We start from the raw sequence: 19,919 nt of genomic DNA, 5'->3' as shown, positions 1-19,919 counted from the left end.
GTTAACATCAAGAAATAGCATTTTCTATTTTGAAGATATTTTTGAGTGCTGTTTCAATTATTTAATCACATTGCTCGCCTTTTCTTCTTCAATACCAGTCTCTGAACTGTCCTGTGCTTTAAACAAACCTGATTCTTTTTCATGAGATTCACTATTTCTTCAGCTTGATGCAGGAGGCCTCTGAAAAGCAGAAAGGAAAAGAGAAACTATGAAGGCATCAGTAAGGGCAAAGCTTTGGCTGATTTTTAGGATTAAATCAAACATTTGAGACTTCAGGCAGAACTAATCTTTTCTATCCTAAATGTGTTCAGATTAGACACTTGTCCGTGCTACACAAGAGCCTTGGGCTATTATCTCATATTCAAGTGTCTCACTTTCAGACACGTGCACTTAGATGAAAACAACAAACACAGGTTGGTAGGTACATCTCTAATTTTGTTTGAGACCTTACATTTGTTTTGCAGCTCTGAAGATGGAGAACTGATGTTAAGACAGGTGACCCTGTACTCAGAGCACAGGGGGCTTTGTTCTTCCTGCTTCTGAAAAGTGATAATTGAGCCACAGCGGCAGGAGTTTCTGCAGCCTGTGCAGTCTCTGCCAGTATTGAAAATATTCTGCAACCAGTAAAGTGCTCCAGCATCAAAGGCTTCAATCTTCCATCTTTCCAGCTGTAAATGAACTACCCAGCCAAAAGTCCCTCAGACTTACGTGGTCTGATTGTCTGCTGCCGCTCCCTTTATGGCAGATGGAGGAGATTGGTGTAGGACCGAGGGATTAAAACTGCTAATGAGAGCTGAATGACATACACAGGTTAGGCAATTTTTTCATACAAGGGACTGCTACCCTGCAGTTTCACTATAAACACAACACGAATAAAACAGCCAGAAATGTTTTCAAGAGGATCTCTTGGCAGGCATGAGAGGTACACCCAACCCCCCTGCAGGTGTTCTTGCTGCTTTTGCTCCTCACCTTCTGAGGTGGAGGACTGCTATTTGAGTTTCCAGACTCAGGTCAGACACCTCCATACCCAACTCTCATGTCAGCCACAAGTCATGTAGGTGGATTTAAATACAAGCAGGTGTAAGAATGAAGCTACTGGGAAGGGCTAACCAGAGACAGCTTCTTGAAGCGCTGAGGAGTTGCCAGTTTTTAAACCCCTTTCAGAGGAAAATGGAGGTAACATTAAGACACTAGAAAGAAGATTTAGTGGGCAGGACCCTGGAGCTATCCACAACTCAACTCAGCATTTCAGTGGACCTGAAGGTTTTATACCCTTCACGCAAGGCAAGGCTGCCTCCAAAGTCAGCTGGAACCAGCTGAGAGATAATGAATTCACTTGGTGGTGTATCCCTGGCAGCCTCAGTGTAAATCCTGAATGCATGTTAGTGGAAAGAGTACCAGACAGGCAAATCCACACAACATTTCACTGGGCTAACATGGGCAGCAAGCACACGTCAGCAGGGACTGTGACATGGGTAGTAGCAACAGCCCCAAAATCCCTGTTAGGCATGTAAGACTCCTCACAGCAGTTTGTCACACCACCGCTTCATCCCTATTGGTCTGCTTGGACAGTCTCCTTAAAGCCAGCACAGACAACCCAGCCTGGCTGTGGTTATGTCCCCAAAGGTCACTGTCCCTCGGGTTTCCTTTACACCCCTACAGTGTGCTTCTACTGCACCCACTCTGCAGCCCAGCACAAAACCGGAGCTCCTGCCAGTGTGCCATTCAATAAATTTGCTCAAGCTTCACTGTGACAGCAAGACACACCTGCTAAAGTTTCCACGCTTACTTCAAGGAGGCTCTTTCCTGTCCTATAGGAAGGGAAGATGAAAAAGGAAGTTTTTGTTATTCTGTTTCTCAAAGAAAAGTTATATTACAGCACAGCCTCGATTTCTTATTAACTATGCTACAATTCAGGGTGCCTATTCACTGCAGCTGCTGAAGTGAAGAACAGGGCTTTTCTCTTCCCAAAATTGTAATGTCATCAGCTACTGCTGGGTAAGAACACAGTAATGGATCTTAATTTTTGTGTGTCTCTATGTTGCAATAATTGTGCTTATGCATATGTTGAAGCAATGCAGGGACATCTCTGTGTGCACTTAAGTACAAGTGAAAGTGGATGTTTGTGCAACCATTTAAAAAAAGTAGTCTTTTAAAGTTTGTCTGTGCAGGGCCAAATCCTCATCTGGAATATTATGACTCAAAAGAGCCACACAGTCTTGCATCTACGAGGTTTAGTCATGTGTTCACACATTGATTTAGATCTGCTAAGGTGGCATGAAAGAAGAAAGTGGAACAAGGTTTGTCCATGAAGCACTGGGAATCATTCAAACAGAGGACAGGGTGTCATGGCTCCTGGGTTCTTTCTTTGCTTTGATAAATCTCTACTTCCTGGTATCTAACTAGTGGATAATGATGTTTACTACCTAGGATTCCTCATGTAGCAATGATTCTTATTCAAGGTTTTTGCAGCCCTAAGGCACTTCTGTATTTTGCATAAGTACAAAGAATTTCTGTTAACAAAGGACTGGGAAGGATCCAGTGTCTCAAAATCCTTTATATTTTACATAGGCTTCCTCCACCTCTCTAGAAAATAAGAGTAGGAATTGCTTGGGTCTAATTCCTGCACTGTGATAGCATTTAAATTAATATCATGACGCCCATAAATTCTAAATTCATTTTTACCTTTTAAGTAAATCCTCATGATCTGCACCAGACCCTGGTGTCTGTGGAGAAGCAAGCAATAAGGATAACACTAAGCAAAGGGTGAACAACGTCTGCACACACTGTTCCTCTACCGTATTCCATTCCTCTTATAGATAGCATTGTTTTCTACATACTCTTCTCCACCGTGTTGCAGTTACTTACAGATTTAAATTATTTTCCAGAGCTTCCTTATTACAGCACATTTGCATAGTCTGGTTAATAGTTTCTTTGTTACTGCTTTCACTAATGAATTTATTACATATGGCTTAAAAAAAAAAATTGACTCTTTCAACTCAAATTCAGCTAATGAAATGCTGTCCTAAACCAATTTTCTCTGGATCTACTCCTTTTTAACAAGGCACACTACCTGAAGTCATTTACATAATTTACATGGATGGCACTCAGACAGCATGGTGCCTGTTAAAAATAAATAAAATAAAATAAATAAAAACAAATAAATAAATAATAAAATAAATCTCTCCAATTTCTTTGCAGTTGTAGCCCCTGCAATGGCTGCCAATTTTTTGCCCAGTGTGCATACCTACACTTCTTTTAAGCCTAAGAATTGTGACTAAATTCTTTTAATTAGGCCCTAAATCTATTTTAGATATTTGCTTCCAACCATTAAGATAAGCAAGGATCCTTGAAATCTGAATGTATTAGAACAGGCAGGGGAACTTCACCCAGTCATTTATACATCAGAATTACGTCTTTGAGTCTTCTAGAGCATCTGCCTTCCAGACAGGAAACGGGTCTCTATGGAAAACACTTCAATAGGATGGAAAATCTACAGCATTTCCCAATAATTTATTCTAATAGTGATCACCAAAATTGTGCTTTTTTTCCAGTTTGAATTTCCCTAGCTGCTTATTCCAGTTATTCAATCTGTTATGATCATTGCTTGGAAAATCTAAGCACTCTAATAGAAATCAAGGTTCTCTGCAAGAGCAGTGGGATCACATTTCCTCCTGCACAAAGTCAGCTGGCTATTTTTAGACTCATGGTATACCGGAACACTGAACAGGAGGTATTTCCAGTCATTTTTCACCAGAAGCCTTTGATGCTTTTGGAAAGATTCAAGTCCTGAACACCCCACCTGGGACCCCAAAATACATCGTCAGCTCACTTCCTCACCTCATCACAGAGTCCGAACGGAGGAAATGGGTCACATTCAGAAAACTGCCCCACTTGTACTTACTCTTTGCAAACTTCCTATTGCAGCAACTGTTTTAATGTCAGCTGGCCTCAAAGCATGAACTGCAGAAAAGGGAAAGAATTAGGTTAAAAAAAAAAAAAGCATTAACCTCGAAAGAAAGTTACATTCATCAGTATACTAAAACACAGCAAAATTGATTAAAACACGAGAAGTCTACACTGATCTTTTCAATTGGCAGTTTTAAATCAGTCAGAGAGTATGAGAAGGTTGACTCAGGTATTCAGTAAATACTTCGTGTGCTCAGTTGCACTGAAATTCTCAACCATCAAGCAAGAAGAGATCACAGAACACTGCTGTGAATGAATTCAATAGTAGTGTCATCCTCAATTAGCAGCTGAAGAAACTAAGGCAGAAAAGAAATTATGAATAGAACAAAAAAACTAAAGAGATCATAGAGCTTATCATCACTTCATTCACATCCCACACATACATGTCCCCTCAAAGAGCTGATTTCTCCCTCAACCCATTCTCAAATAATTTTGGGAGGGAAAGCAAGGACAATATTAAACGCAAACCTGATGATGAAGGAGTCTCAGGTAACATTGCCTGCTCACATGAAAACTGGAAGCTTCTTAGAGCCTTTGACATAAACAAATAAATTTAGTTGATTGATTAGATTTAACAAAAAAAATTTGTGGAAAGAAGGGTCATATAGGCTCCATTCTCGCACAGTACCAAGCCCTTACTCATGAAAGAATCATTTTAAAGAACAATTACATCTCAGCTAGAAATATATGGGAACAGAGACCTGGACAGCTGCATTTTCAAATCCACTCTTCCAAAACCGTACATTTGTTGCTTAATTTTCTTATTGATTGCCACAGAACTGGACCTGAGCAAATAATCGAATGTGCTGAACACAACCTGCTACATCCATAGCTGCAGACAGGAAGATGTGAGTGCTCTATCAGGAAGGTGTCAAGCCAAGGGGCACACAACATACTCAACAAGAAACTACAATTCCAATATGCAACACAAAAGGTAGAATGAATCAAGAGCATGATCCGGGACCTTGGCAACTGGCAAAGTTTCCATGTGGCAATATAAGGAATTAAAGTGGGGAAAAAAAATGAAGGCAAGGACACAAATGATGTTATTCACGCAGCATGAGAAACGGCTAAGTACCATTAGGAACATTATTTAATGCCCTCCTGCACCCTGAGTGTTGGTATGGCCTGACATCTGGCACTTTAAGGAGAGGTGAAGGACAAGCCCCTGGGGTGACTTTGCTAGAGCTTTCCTTTTTCTCTATGACCATGTTTGGCCAGCTGACCACCACTATTATGTAAAGGTGAAACCCATATTGTGTCAATGGCCACTACAGCCCCACTCCCTCAGTTGGAGGACTTCAGTGATGCACACATTTTGCATTTAATGTTGTGCTTCAAAAAAACCAACAGAGCATCCAGGAACAAGTGCTAACCACAACTGATGTACATACAGGACATGCAATCTAATAACAAATGGTGCTCAGAGAAAACTTTGTTTCCTGATTAGGTACTATAATCTTGCAGCTGCAATGTCACATTGCTGAATCATTTGCTTTGCATTTATTCTTTCCAGAATTTAACGGTTTACAGTACCAAGCTGTATTTCTTCTTTTTCTGCCTGCCTCTGAGGAAGACACAGCCAGAGAGGTTGTGATAGTTATTGAAAAAAAAAAAGCAAAAAAAAGCTGTACTCATACTTTACCTTTAGTTTTCTCTGTTCTTCCAGATGATCTGCATTACCTTAAAGACATTAAAAGAATGAATTGTACTATTTTTTTTCCTTAGAAAAACACTTCAGAAGACTAGATATACTGAACCATATACAATCCTGAGAGGAACAAGCTTTCTCCTCTACCCTACTTTCTAAAAGTGAGGCTCACCCCAATGACCACCTGTACTTTCTTAGTTTTTGCTATACTAGAAAAAGCTTTCGGTTATTAAAAGCAGGTGAGATATGTTGAAATTACTGGACTACAACGAAGTCATACATACAGGTGATGGACTCCTTGTGGACCTCCTCAACCAACCTCATCTTCTAAAGGCCTTTCCTACCTGCTCTTTTTTTTTTTCTTCAGCACACTTCACGTATTGCTGTAGTCTTATTCTGTCCAAATTTCGAGTAACGTACAAGGTGGAACTCCTTAGAAAGGAGCAATTCACATTAATCTACATCTTCCACATTCAGAGAGCAACATCACACTGTTGTGAATTTTTTATAGCAACACAGAAAAAGCTGCAATTGCCCATCTTAGTAGAGAGTGCTGACAGATGAAACAGCCTGTGGAGCCAGAAGTCAGACCTGTAGCTATTTCAGCAAACAAAAAAAATTGTCCCTGCTTGCCACACTGAAGCCACCAGCATCCAACAAGTCTCATAACAAGTCTTTCTATGGTTAGAAGAACTGTCCTTTAACATCCAGGAGTTAATCTTGGAATATTTAGTCCTACTGTAAACTTCTGCTTGTACACCTTTCTTTCCACACCAAAGACAGAGGAAATACAGAGCCAATTCAGCCCAGCAGGTGATACGTGCTTAGGCACAGGACAGCCAGCAGTGCTCACGTTGCAAAAAGGTGACATGCCTGGCTTGAGCACTGGGCTCTGGATAGCCCCTGTGGACATGGGTACCAGTGCACGCAGAGATCAGCATGGTGGCAGAAAGCACCTGTTGCTCCCTGTGACCATCTCACCCCGTCTCGTGACGGGCATTACCAGACCATCTTCAACAACTGTCAGCAACTTCCATGCATTTGGGTTTTTTTGTTTTCCCCTACTTGGGTTTCAGTGAAGAGCTATTTGCAAATTTATATTATTTTACTGTACTTTGTATAAAGCTGAGACCGTTGCTGCCCACCTGTTACATGAAATTCTATTTAAAATTTGTTCTCATTCAATCCATGTTTTCAAATGATGCTTTACTGAAGATGACAACCAAAACCCCAGCTCTGTTCTATGAGATATTGGAGGTGTGTACAATGAGGTACTCATCTGCATCACACAAATCTGCTGTAGAAATTCAGTATCTTTGATATTTTAAAGAGTAATTTCAACTATATTTGAGAATAAACCCACAGGTTACACTGAGGGAGAAAGACGCTCCAATTCCAGTTTTCAGGACTGAGCAGGAGGGGGGCAGGATGGGACAGGAATGGTCAGGTAGAGGATGGTCTCTTGATATTTCAAAGGTTTAAAAATGGCCTTTCTGTGTCAGACTGAAGGTCCACCTTATCTGGGATTCCAACTCTGACAACATCCAAATGCAGATGCTTAGAGGAAAAAAAATAAGGAAAATAGTTATACTTCCATGCTCTATCCTTCCAAATATCTGTGCTGTCAGCCTCCCTGAGCAAGCAATTACTTAATGTTGAAGAACTCTGAGACCTTTTTTCCATGAATTTGTCTATTTGTTTTTCTAATCCTTTCACATTTTTGGCTTCCCTGCCAAGTCCTCTGCCAAAGATGTTTCATCATTAATTACATGTTGGAAAAAAGTACTTTCTTATTTATTAATAATTAGATCTGTTTCCTTGTTGCTTTTGTAAAGAATAGTCATTCCCCTGTTTCCACAAAATTTATCATTTTGTGTATGTCTTTACCATGTACCCAATCCACCTTTCTTCCAGGCTGAAGAGTCAGTCTATTTGACCTCACGTGGAAGTTCTTTTGTAAGTCTGAGCACTCTTCCCCTTTATCCTCCTCCTATTTTTTCCCACATCTTTTTTGAGATTAAAAGTACAGATACAGATGATCTATGGACCTATGCAACAGCAGAAGAAATGCGTTTTCTATGCTGTTTCCCCCCACACAATTCCTGGAATTGTACACTGAGCTGATGCCTTCAGGTAGCTACAGTCTGTGACCAAGCAGTATCTAATCTAGAGTTCACCATAGAGTACACATAGCTAGAGTAAGTTTTTCCCACATATATTACTTGTTTACATTACATTTTGAGCATTCTGAATAGTTATGCATGAGCAAATTAGCATGTCCCTTTATCCAGACCACTTCTGAATACAAGGAGAGCACACACCTCAATGCAGATCAATATGAACCTCTGCAGGTTCACACTCCTTTCTTCTCACAGTTTGAAAATTTGCCACCTGATTCTTCAGTTTCCAGCTTTTAACCAGGGACCCATAAAGGTTCCCTCACCCTTATATCAAGGCAGTTAGATTCCTTAAGATCTCTTCTTCTAAAGATTTGTGGAAATCCAAACACACATCAGCTGAATAATCAGTCCATGGGCATGTGCCCATTGAAAGGGATTTTCTCTATCATTTCCACAGGGAGGCTCCCCTATCATATCATACTTATTCTCACTCAGCTCACTCTGTTCTTTATGCTGCAATCACAAATTAGCCTAGGACAGACGTCAATGTTACTGCTCTTGTACAACTACAACTGTAGTTCTGCAAGTCCTTCTAAAAATGAACCCATTATAAAAACTAGTTTCATATTTGTCATCTTCCATTCCTGACATCAATGCTGACTCAAGAAACAGCTTGCACCACAGTTAATACATGGACATGTTCATATATCTGCTGGGCTCACTCCCTTGGGTGGATATCATCTAATTCTGGCAGATTTTATTCTATTTGTTATCAATTTGTTCACGGATTTGACTGTTCCCCAGTTGTCCCCTCCACTGAAAAGCTTCCAGAGCATGGCATTTTTTAAGTGCTTGTGCAGAGGAGACCACAGAAAAAAATATTAATTTAGCCTTTCTGCTGGGCTTCAATTTTCTTTTATACATCAGTCAGCACTACAGACTCTGTGTTTCAGAGGTATATAAAAAAGGATGTATTCACTTTTATTCCTTCAACAATGATTCATTGTTTCCCCTCAGATTCATTTTGGGCTTGGCTGATTAAATTTTAACCTAACAAAGAATATATTCTTAAGTTCTCTTAGTTTGCTTTAGACTTATGCTTTCTATCGGATGGAAACTCTTGCTGCTCCAAATATTATAGGTAGTCCCTTATTCCATCATCTAATATTTCTAGCTTGTCTTTTTAATTCTCAGAAGACAACCAGAAAAAAAGAAAAAAAAAATTTCTGACAATTTCCCCAAAATCTGGGAAAGACTTTATAATCCCTCCTCTGTTGCCCCTATAGTTATCCTGTTTCAGCTGATAATTCTCACAGGCTACTACTAATCAACATTTTTTCTGAAACAAGTTGTCACAGGAACTCCACTGTGCATTTTTCCCCTAAATTAAAAAGTTCCAATGTGAACATTTCTTCTATTTATTTTAGGAACCAAAACCTCCTAACAGTTAGTTATTTATCAGAGCATATTGTAATCCTCTGACAATACTTACCCCTGTGTACTGGTAAGGTAAAGCAGTATTAGCATTGCTTTCTTCCAGGCAGACAGCTGAAGCACAAAGCAAATGAGGCCAAAACACGCAGAGCATTTTTAGTCCTAGAGCACCTACAAAACTGGCATATGGTACCAAATGTGGACTTCACAGACCCAGTATAGGGAACAAAAACACCCTCCTACCCTGAAATCTGCAGAAATCTGAACAACGATGCCCTGAGTGCCAGGATACCGCTTAACGCATTCACATAATCTTCTATCACTGAAAAGATAATGATCATAGATACGAATTCAAAGAAAACTTCTGCCCCCTGCTTGAATTTTTGTACTATTTGGGGAAGATCTCACTGTTAGTCTAATAATCTGATGATGGTTTTTCTCATCAGAAAGTTTTAGTGCCTACCTAAGATGCAGTCCATTCCCAGAACAGTGTAAATCAGTGCATGAATCTTTATCAAAAGTGATCAAACACACCCAAAATTACATGCAAGATCACAATTCTACTCAGATTTTCTTCATCCTGCTTCTAAGACTGCTGTTATACACCCACCTTGCAACAGCTAAAAATATAGGTTGCTAAATACTGTGTAATTCAAATTTTCAAAGGACCTTTCAAAACCTACCTTCTGAGGAGAGCAACCAAAGGAACAACAGGCCTAACAATAGCTTCATGATAAGTGCCTCTATGAACTGATAATATTGGAGTGCTATCTGTCAGACGTCAAGGCTGTGAAGAAAAAAATTCACTTCTTTCTTCCCCTTTATATTTTAGCAAGTTGATAACTCAGCAGCCATAAAATTGATTAGCCTCTCTACCTTTGGAAAGCAAAGCAACAATGGTATCTTATTTCAAAGACACATACAGCCCCATATAAATCGCCTCATTCAAGGGTCAAAGGAATAAAGAGGTGGCACAACTCTCTCACTTTTTTTCAGAGACAGCTGGCCACTTTTCAAGGGGGACACCCAGCAAATACGATAACCTACATCACACAAGTAGGTTGACCTTCACATAGGGTCAAGGCTCTTCCAGGCAATACATAACACGTTAATTTGACATTGGCTTGTCTCTACCAGGCAGGGAAGGAACATCTGTTCATGAAGCAACAAAGGCAGCCCAGCCCTGTGTAATAGCCTACAGCCATCCAAAAAGAAAGGTTGTGCTCTTCCTCATCTCCTTCCCTGGCTCTGCTCCTTCCTAGCCTTCAACTAGCCTCATGCTGTGCCTGTCTCTCTTCCACTGCTCCAGAACCATCAGGTCCTTCTCCAAGATGATTTGACTTGCTGAGACTCCAAAAACTTAAGTTTAACTGGCTGACAGAGGCATGTTCAGAACATCAGAGACAGAACAGAAGAGTGTGGGAGGGCAATGATCCAAGCTAAGAGAACGAGCCTCCACCCAGAGCAACAGCAAGACATGGCATAGGACAGCGCAGCTCTGCCTTGTATTGTGAAACCCTATCCTGGAGTGAGACAATGTAGGGGATGAGTCACTTCTCCCATGATCATAAAGTCCCCAATAGTGGGAGAAGAAGCAGAGAGACACTAAGGGAAATTACACAAATGTTTCAGTACCACCAGTCCTTGTAGCAGGCGCATTAAAGACCACCTCTACAGCTTCAGTCCAGGGGATGTGGGTAGTTCTCCTTATGGCCAATTTTCATTCACTAGGGTATACATCACTCGTATTTGCTAAGACAGAGCACTGGAAGAGGGATCTGTAACTCTGTTCTCATTCCTCCCAGGTCTCCAAAACTCTGGCTACAATGCCATTGAATTAGCCTGGGCAACTCTGCAGATTCAAAGAGTGTTCAGAAATGCCACTTAGACCATGATATGACGCTCCTCAGCGAGACTCTTCTGTACTTTGATTACAGTCTCAGAATCAAACCTCTGCTGTCCTCACACAAAGCACCGAGTGCCCTCTGGTCTCTTCCAAGCCCATGACACCCAGATAGAGCACCTACATGAATAATGGGAAGGTGGTTAAGTAAACAGCTTAAAATGCTTAAATAAGCCTCTGACACACCCATCTCAGGCAGTCTTCAAAGGGCTGTCCTTCAAAGGGCTGTTTATTGTGGCTTTCTGTTGTTCCATGACTGAAATTTGACAGTCTTTGAAGGAACACACTGGAGATAGACCTTAGGTCCACTTCACTTTGGAAAAAATCGGAATGCAATATTAATTCTGGATGTAAAGACTTCTTAATGAGTGGCAACTCATTAAAATCCCAGAAAGTCTCTTCCTTACTGTACAGCAAGCAAAACATGGAAAGGAAGATAGCGTTAATTCATACATTTGCTATAAAACACAGTTCCCAGAGCAAAAGCTTAGCCTTTAGACACTGTGACACACTCCAGAAGGGAAACAGCATTAAATGCAAAGCTTGTTAATCTACAAACACTCCTTCTCACCACACAAGCATCAAAATAGCTCCTAGATTGAACAGCAAATAGCAAGTAGCAGCAAAGATCAAAGAAGTTTGCAAAAAAAGAAGAGAGAAATTTCTCTTAAATGCAGAAGGTGTCAGAGACAAATTAAAGTTTTTACATTCCTACAAGGGCAAAGCTGTATCTCACAGAAGGCTCAGAAAGCTCCAGACCGTAAGCTAACCCTCAGCTGATGGTATTTAAGAATACCCCAGGGAACTGCAGCTGGTAGTTAATTACCTAATGATCAACACAAAACATCTTGTGCCTTCCCTAAAATGCCTGCTGCTCAGGTGGAGCTACCTGCATCTTTTAGCTAATCTGGATGGATTTGAGTGAGTCTCCTTGTCACCTGCCCTGGATGGAGAAGGCACAGAACCGGCACATAAGAGTTTTGCATAGAAGATGGTGGTGAAGAGCAGAAGTTCCGTGCCTCAGTAGGTTCTCAAGAAAAGGAGCTCTTTCACATGTTTAGGCCTAACAGTGTGTAACAACATAAAAACAAAAGTTAGTTCCCAGTTACAGCTTTAAAGTAAGCAACACCCAAACAGATACTCAAACATATGCACTAAAACACACTAGCCAAATTTTTGGTCATTTACTACATTTTTAGGTGGCTTATATATTATATCTAGATCTTCACGTCTCATACCTGATATGGGAGCTACAGCTTGGAAAGCCAAGGGATTTTTCTATCATGTCTTTAAGTTTTTCCTTATCTGCTCAGTTAAAGAGAGCTCTTTCCTGAATTCCTTTTACTTATACAGTGTTGAAAACCAGAAACTCTAACAACCTATGTATGTCCTCCCCTACAAGACCAGTGTTTTAAAATAGAAAAGAGTGTATATATGGCTGCACATTAAAAGAAAAAGAGAAAAAAAAACCAAACCACCATGCACACAAAAAAAATAAGGCATTCAGCTACTCATAATTAAACCCATGATACTTGTCACCACAAGCACAACCTTCTGTTGAGTAAGTCAGGGAAGTAGCTTGCTCGGCTGCTAAAAGCAGAGGCCATAAAACAGAGGGTAATGTAGCTGCATCCACAAAACTATCATATTACGCCAGCCTAGCAGAGGACTTGTTGTGGAAATACAAAGTAAACTGATTCTCCACTTCATCTGAAGATACAGCCTATCTATGATTTGTGAGTACTTCAGTTAGTTCTTAGATCTTGATTTTATTGTTAAGGAAGTGTATAACTGAATTGTTCTGTCTACGAGACCCTCATATTTAATGGGTAGGACATTATAGCGCTGTAAGAGTAAATCATGTAAAAATCATATAGGAGTAAATCATATAAAACAGTGACCCATTTCACATGTCCTTGTGATGTTGTGCCACTGCCTCCTGTTACTGTGCTTCACATTGCTTGTAAATGCAATGTACGCTCTGGACCTAAACAGCAGATCTTCCTCCACAGGAGAGCTCAGGCGTGCAGTGGAAAGTGAAGAGATGAAGTGAGGGCAAGGGCAGCCAGGGACGTGAATCGAGGGGCAGCAATTCTGCGTCAGCAGGCAGAGGAGCTGCACAGCTTAAAGGAGGCTGCTACCACCTGCTGGAGGGAACGCAGATACTCAAAGGGAAAGGAAAGTATTGCGTTCAGTTCTGAAGTCCTCAGCACAGGAAGGACATGGATCTGTTAAGGCGAGTTCAGAGGAGGGTCAGAGGGCTGGAGCACCTCCCGAATGAGGACAAGTTGAGAAAGTTGGGGTTGTTCAGCCTAGAGAGTACAAGGCTCCAGGGAGACCTTATAGCAGCCTTCCAGTACTGAAAGGAGGCGTACAGGAAACATGGGCATGGGCTCCTTATCAGGGAGGGCAGTGATAGGACAAGGGGTAATGGGTTTAAACTGAAAGGAAGTAAATTTAGATTAGATATTAGGAAGAAATTTTTTACTGTGAGGGTGGTGAGGCACTGCAACGTGTTGCCCAGAGATGTCATGGATGCCCTGTCCGCGGATGTGTTTGAAACTGGGCTGGATGAGGCTTTGAGCTTTTGAACCTGATCTAGGAGAAGGTGCCCCTGCCCACGGCAGGGGACGGGGGTTGGAACTGGATGATCTTGAAGATCATCCTTCCAACCCAAACCATTCTATGATTCTATAAAGAAACCAATGTTAATCCAGCTGTTCAGGGCAGGAGTTTGAAAGCAACGCTCTGGGTATGATCAGGTTACTGAAAATGGGCAAAAGGCTTTGTTATACTTCATGACCTCCTTAAAAACAAAACAACAAACTTCTGGATTTGTAGACAAGGAGGATCTCAATGGTTTCTAAAATCGCTTAAAAAAAATACGTGTAAAAACAAATGCAAAGGCAAAGCCTCAAACCCACTTCTTTAACATTTTTTTTTTTTTTTTTTAAGCTCAACACCTGACTGGAGCACTGGATTCTTCACTTGGATATTTGGGATTGGCAGAGCTGCTGCTATAGAGACCTGAGCTGTGGTGGTAAAGAAGTAAATAAGCAAGGTCCCAGCTGAAGTTATGCCCTTGGTTTGGGTACACTATGAAGCAGCAACCTCCTGTGAATACCCAGCAGTAGCTGAAAGCAGCAATATTACAATAAAACCTCAAATCCAATGCTAATAAGTGAATGAAACTCAAAATTTTTTCCTTATGCCTGGAGGAGGGCAAAATCTCCCACACAGATTGTTTGATCACTTGGCAAGGGTACAAGCCCTTTACCCACTGACCTGAGGCTGGCTCCAAAGTAAAGCACGAGATCCATCTTCACAGGCTGTGTCCAGCACTGCCAGGGAGCTGGAGGTACCCAGACTGTCTTTGTGGTTTGTACAGCTGGCATAGGTCTCACAAGCCCCATTACTCGTTCACAAGAACCTGGTGTACCCTCACAGCATAAGCTGGAACTGCTCCTCCTTACCTTATCTAGCAGCTTCCAGGCCTTTGATCTAGGCAAGCTGCAGATTATGCCATAGGCTGAAATCCCCCCTGCTCCACAGGGGCAGGAGCCCTGGGGCTATGGGAACAAAGGGCAGTCCTCCTGCTAGCCATTACCCTTCTGTAGGCCAGCTGAAGCACAATGATGTCTGCAAGTCAACTGAGGGCTCTGAGCACCAGAAGAACAGCAGAAGCCAAGATTTAAATATCCTCTGCTAAAGACTTTTTACTGACTTTGTTGTAGCATCAGGATTTGTTTGAGTCTGTAAGCAGCAAGAAGCTGGAGACCAGCTATTTTCCGCGGCCTCATCTTCATTTGGCTCCTCAGTTATCAGATCGGGAGATAGTGCTCATTTTTGGAGAGCCATGTTTACAGCCACAGACTTGGGAGAGTCTGCTAGCTCTACCACAGCCCTGAGAGAGCGGTGCTGTCAGGAAGGTGGATAGCAAAGGGAAGGAGTCTGTCTGCCTCTGATAGACAGTGATGGCATTTTAGAGTAGGGACCAGAAAATGCAGGCTCTCTTCCTGTGAGTCTCAGCATGAGTTCATCAATGCTTAGATCCGAAGTACGTAATTCTTGAAGATTTGCATGGAAAATGAGCACTTAAATAAATACCTCTGTGAATTGAAGCCTGGGTCTCAAAGCACTGTGGTTCTCCATAAAATGGAAACACTAGTATTCCCTTTCCCCCTTTCTGTTCCACTAAGTAATAAAATTCCCAGAGCAGTGCCAGCTTTTTGCTGTTTGTATTCACGCCACAAAGGGGCTCTGTTTTCAGCCAGTGCTGTAATTGCAGCAACCATGTGGGAAGCTCCTGACTCTCCTGTGCTCTCTGAAGCTCTTCCCACATGAAGGTATAACACACAGACTCCATGGGGTCAGCCTGTCTAGGTGCCATGATGTCCCAGACTTGCTAGTCCATCTACCCACACCCCAAAACCCTTCTGTTTACTTGATTCCCCCACAGAAGTTTGTTTCTCAGCCTGCCTCTACATGTCAGAAAATGTCTCCCTTTGACCTCAATGAGCCAGCCCCAGCTGTGCTATATTCCTTTTGAATCATTCAGACCTGTGCTGCCCTTGAAAACAAGACTACCAAGTGTTAACATACTGGATGAGATGAGAAGAAGGGGTAAGGCTGCTTTTCCTCACAAGAGATGAGGCTCACCCTTCTGGCTGCAGCTGCACCAAACACTTAAAGACCTTTGAACTTCAAGGTCTTTGAGGGCTATTGGTTTTTGTCCATGCCTAGCAGAGGCACCTGGAGCCGAGAGCTTATGGCTCAGCATCCTCCCTTTGCATACTTTACACACCACAGACTGAGGCAAACACATCCTCCCACCATAGTGTTCACCATCTATGCCATACTTGGAGCTGCTCTCACCTGTTTTGTGGCTAAAAGAGCCAAACATGCACTGTCCAGGTGCTCCGTGTCTTCTTATTCACCACATTTTTCACTCAGTGAGTGGAACCACATTAGGGCAAGCCTGGGGGTAATAGATTCAGTGCTTAGAGGAGTGGGTTGAAAGGCCTTTGGACATAGTCACACTTATTTTACGTAGGGAGCATGCAAGGGCAAGCAGCTAAAGCCTCCACTAACTGTACAGAGGTGCTTATAGAAGCTAAATTTCCTTTTGTGAGGCAAAGAAATCACAGAGGGACAGCAAGCAAACACCATCATGGCAATCTTAAACCCAAAGTCACGCACACCTCAGCACACCAGAAAGGGGTGCGGCTACCTAGGCATAAAATAAATAGGAGGGGTGAGCGTGCAGAAACAATAGAAACCAGATTGGGCTAGAAATATTTACAGTGTGGGGTGGAAAGAAATACCACTACTCTGGCTTGTCCAGGTATGGCCAGTTGGTCTTGCTGACGCGTTTGGAGGGTCACACATTTTTTTCAGGAAACGTGACTCTCACAGTTGCCACCAGAGGACAGCAAATTCCTACATGTTCACTCTTGAAAACAACGCGTATCCAGACGGGGAGAAAAAGTAATGTCGGTGGAGCTGTAGCTCCAGTCCTTTGGAGGGGAAGCCCAGGCCAGGCAATTCTTGATAAGATCTGGAGTTGTCCAGTTGTACAACCACACAACAGTAGCTCCGTATCCTCCCTTACAGCCAGAAGCCAATTTCAAGCTTGCAGATTTTCAGCAACTGCCTGCTTTGAAGACCGCTAATAAAACATAAAATATCAGTGACTCAAACCAATGCTAGATTATTGGAGCCCAAAAGCCACTGCCAGCTGAACAGATGCTCTCATTCCATATTTCCATTGAAAGAGCCTTCCAAAATTCACAGCTTTGCCAGGCTTCATCCTGACATTTCAGCTGAATATTGCAAGAATGCCATCAGGTGCTAGAGGCCTTTGTTTTTAAGATGGAAAGGCTGGGCTCTGGAAGCAGCTATGGGTGCAGGCATGGGCCTGTGCATAGGATTTTCTGAACAATTAATCTGCACGTTATTATTTCAAGTGATTTCAATAAATTGCAAAAGCTGCTCAGAATCAACTGGATAAAATTCAATAAAAACACAGCAAAGTACTATGATTGGGAAGGAGAAATTAAGTGCATAAATGAATGACTTGGAATAATTGGTTAAGCAGCAGTACTACACAAAAGGATCTGGAGGAATTAGAGTGGATCATATAATGAGTCAACGGTATGCTGCTGTTGCAACAAAAACAAACATTTCTTTTGGGATATGTTAATGGAGTGTCATAAGTGTGTCACAGAAGGTCATTATTATGCTTTATCTCAAAAGAGTGCCCACCAATGCTAAATACTGTGCCAAATTTGAGGCACCAGTGCTTTCAGAAAGATGGATTTTAGAGCAGACCAGCCAGTCCAACGGAAAGCTTAAGAAACCCTGAGGAAACCTGAATTGACTGGGGGAGTTTTTTTCCAGGACAGAGGAGGTGAGTGAGGACGGCTGCCTTGAATGCAGGGGGCTGTTCTAGCCAGCAGCAGTTATTGTGCATCTGTTTTCCCTGGCAGCTCCGAAGAAAGATATGCAGAGGGGTACCAGATCAGCATAGAACAAAGACAGTCACCAAATCCAGAGCTAGTTTGGATTTCATCTCAACAGGCATCTCTGGTTTTTTATGTAAGAGGGAAGGCATGCAGGTGGGGGATGGGAGGGGTCATGAGTTTTGATGTGACTGTCAGTGGCAACCTGGAAACTTGCTTTCAGGTGAGGAATGGTCCTTTTAACACAACAAAGTGGCACACCCAGAAGTGCATACACAGACCACACCTACTGGAGCCAGCTTCCACAGGGTTGTTTGTACAGCAAGCAAAGGAAAAAATAAATATTGGAGATGGAGCTTCCTTTTTGCCCATTCCTCCTCCAGGTCAACTTGACCTTATGAATAGTATGGCAAGGCTGTTCATATATTACTGCTTTCTGCGGCTCCGTAGTCTGGCTAGACTCATAGCTGCTTTTAGACTTCCTCAGATTCGATCTGGCTTCCACCAAGTATCTAAACAAATTTGGGCATGTGCCCATTCAGCAAAGGCCTTAAGCACATGCCTAAATTTAAGCACAAGCTTGAAACAAAGTGTTGAATGACTTCTGAAACAAAGCCTTCATGTTAAAAAAAACACATATAGATAAAAAACTTTTCACTCTAGCTATGTTCAAACACTTTCCTCAGATTCCTTCGAGTTGAGTCTGCCACCTCTCTGACACTGAAATATATGCCTTGCATAAGAAGATTCTCTTGCTTCCTCTCTGCTGTAACTCATCAGCTCTTCCCTGCTTCAGGGCACGTACCTCTAGGGACAGATGAGATCTACTCCTGTTTGTTACTACACAGAGCTAGATCTCAGCAGCAGCAATAAAGGCCCTTGCACATCCTAGCTTGCTTTCAGATAGTTCCCTTTTCTCTGGAATTCATACTCCTTGCCCGCCCTCTCTCCCTGCCCCCTTCCCCGTTTGCTCATACTTCTGGAAATATGACTGAAGGCTAACTAATGAGTAAGACGCTGCTGCACGTCATCGCCTGTCTGTTGCAAGAAAGGGTGAACAAGTTCGTTTGTCCACAGGTTAAAGTAAGGTTTCCATCCAAACAAGGAGCATGTAATTGGGAGACCAAGCAGTGGGAAACCTGCCCTCTCTTCTCTCTCGTCTGGAGTATTTAATTTCTCTTGTTTTCTTCGTTGCATACACCACTTTATGCCTGCACAGCATCTTTCAAGCAAGGATCTCAAAGGGCTTTACAGACCTTAATTAAACCTCATAAATCCCTAATTGATAGATGAAAATTCTGAGTCACAAAAAGGTGAAGTGATGTGCTCATGGTGAAACAGTGAGTCAGTTGCAGAGCTTGGAGCACAGCTGTAGAGATCCCAGACTGGTACTTGACATCTTCCCCACTTGCCAGACTTTACAGAAGATGTAGATCTCTTGGAGAACAAGTTCGATAGCTGCCTGACACAGCTCCCTGTGGCCATTCAATCATTGGTGGGGAACCAAGCATTTGGTACTGCGGTACCCGAGACTGGCTAAGAGTGGTGGCCAGGTTGCAGGAGCACTGTATAAACCAGGAAGAGCCCCAACCATCTCACTCCTGACTGGCTGCTCTAAAGCCTGCCTGGGACTCAGGGCCCTGTTAATGGCAATTTCCAAATCCCCAGGCAGCAACCACAGGACAAAGCCAGCCCCTTCACCCTATCAAAACGGCAGCCTCGCAGGGAAGGGTCTTCATGCCCTGATGAACGACGGTAGGAGCAATGTCAGGCTGCCATGGGGGCCCACCATGGGCCCATGGGGGCACAGGGTAGCAGGGGACTAGGTCCACATGCCCAAGACAGCTCCTGGCTTTCGGTTGATCCTGGACAAGTCCCCTTTCTTGGCAGGACAAGGACGTTTGCATGATATAGCCCCAGCCAAACCCAGCCAGGCTGGCGGGATGGCGTGGCCATGCCCTCCCAGCCCTGCTGCCCATCCCACCTCGGTGCCAGGGAGCCGGTCCCTCTCAGTGGACATTGTTACAGTCTGCTTTCCAATTATAGCATTTCAGGACTTCTGCCGTGTTTAATTGTCTGAGTTTTATAAACACTAAATGGCCTTGGCTGACGCCCGAGTTAATGATCCCCTGCAGAAGCAACTTTGGCCAGCCGGCTCCCAGCCCGGCCCTTGCCACACCTGCCAGAAAAGGTCAATTGAAAAAAGATGAGAGAGGATAAAAACACAGAAACGCACCTTAAAAGATGATGCTGCATCTGAGGAAACAACACATAGCTCTCTCCTGTCTGTGATGCTGCCACTGAGCTAGGCTTCCCTGAATGCAGCAGATGGCAGTGGCTCAGCTTCTCAAACCCACTTGCCTTCAACCCCAAGCACCCAT

The 19,919-nt window shown here is 42.7% G+C and overlaps 1 protein-coding gene across 3 annotated transcripts in view; it reads right to left on the bottom strand.

The window, feature by feature from the left end:
* PLB1 (phospholipase B1) overlaps window positions 1-19,919 on the bottom strand; it is a 93,575-nt gene extending 73,656 nt beyond the window's left edge. For 2 of the 3 annotated variants that reach the window (XM_054063971.1, XM_054063972.1), the window contains exons 1-9: window positions 19,775-19,919; window positions 15,953-16,055; window positions 5,615-5,652; window positions 4,438-4,501; window positions 3,905-3,963; window positions 2,686-2,726; window positions 1,768-1,811; window positions 709-793; window positions 129-180 (exon numbers count right to left, since the gene is read on the bottom strand). In XM_054063971.1, the coding sequence (XP_053919946.1) occupies window positions 129-180; window positions 709-793; window positions 1,768-1,811; window positions 2,686-2,726; window positions 3,905-3,963; window positions 4,438-4,501; window positions 5,615-5,652; window positions 15,953-15,980 (411 nt within the window). In that variant the 5' untranslated portion in view covers window positions 15,981-16,055; window positions 19,775-19,919. The remainder of the gene's footprint in view (window positions 1-128; window positions 181-708; window positions 794-1,767; window positions 1,812-2,685; window positions 2,727-3,904; window positions 3,964-4,437; window positions 4,502-5,614; window positions 5,653-15,952; window positions 16,056-19,774) is intronic. The other variant, XM_054063973.1, reaches the window with a different exon arrangement.

This window comes from Cuculus canorus, chromosome 3, assembly GCF_017976375.1.
Source record: "Cuculus canorus isolate bCucCan1 chromosome 3, bCucCan1.pri, whole genome shotgun sequence".
NCBI lineage: Eukaryota > Metazoa > Chordata > Aves > Cuculiformes > Cuculidae > Cuculus > Cuculus canorus.
Note: the sequence above shows the minus strand (reverse complement) of the source record. Positions and strands in the feature narration are given on the sequence as shown.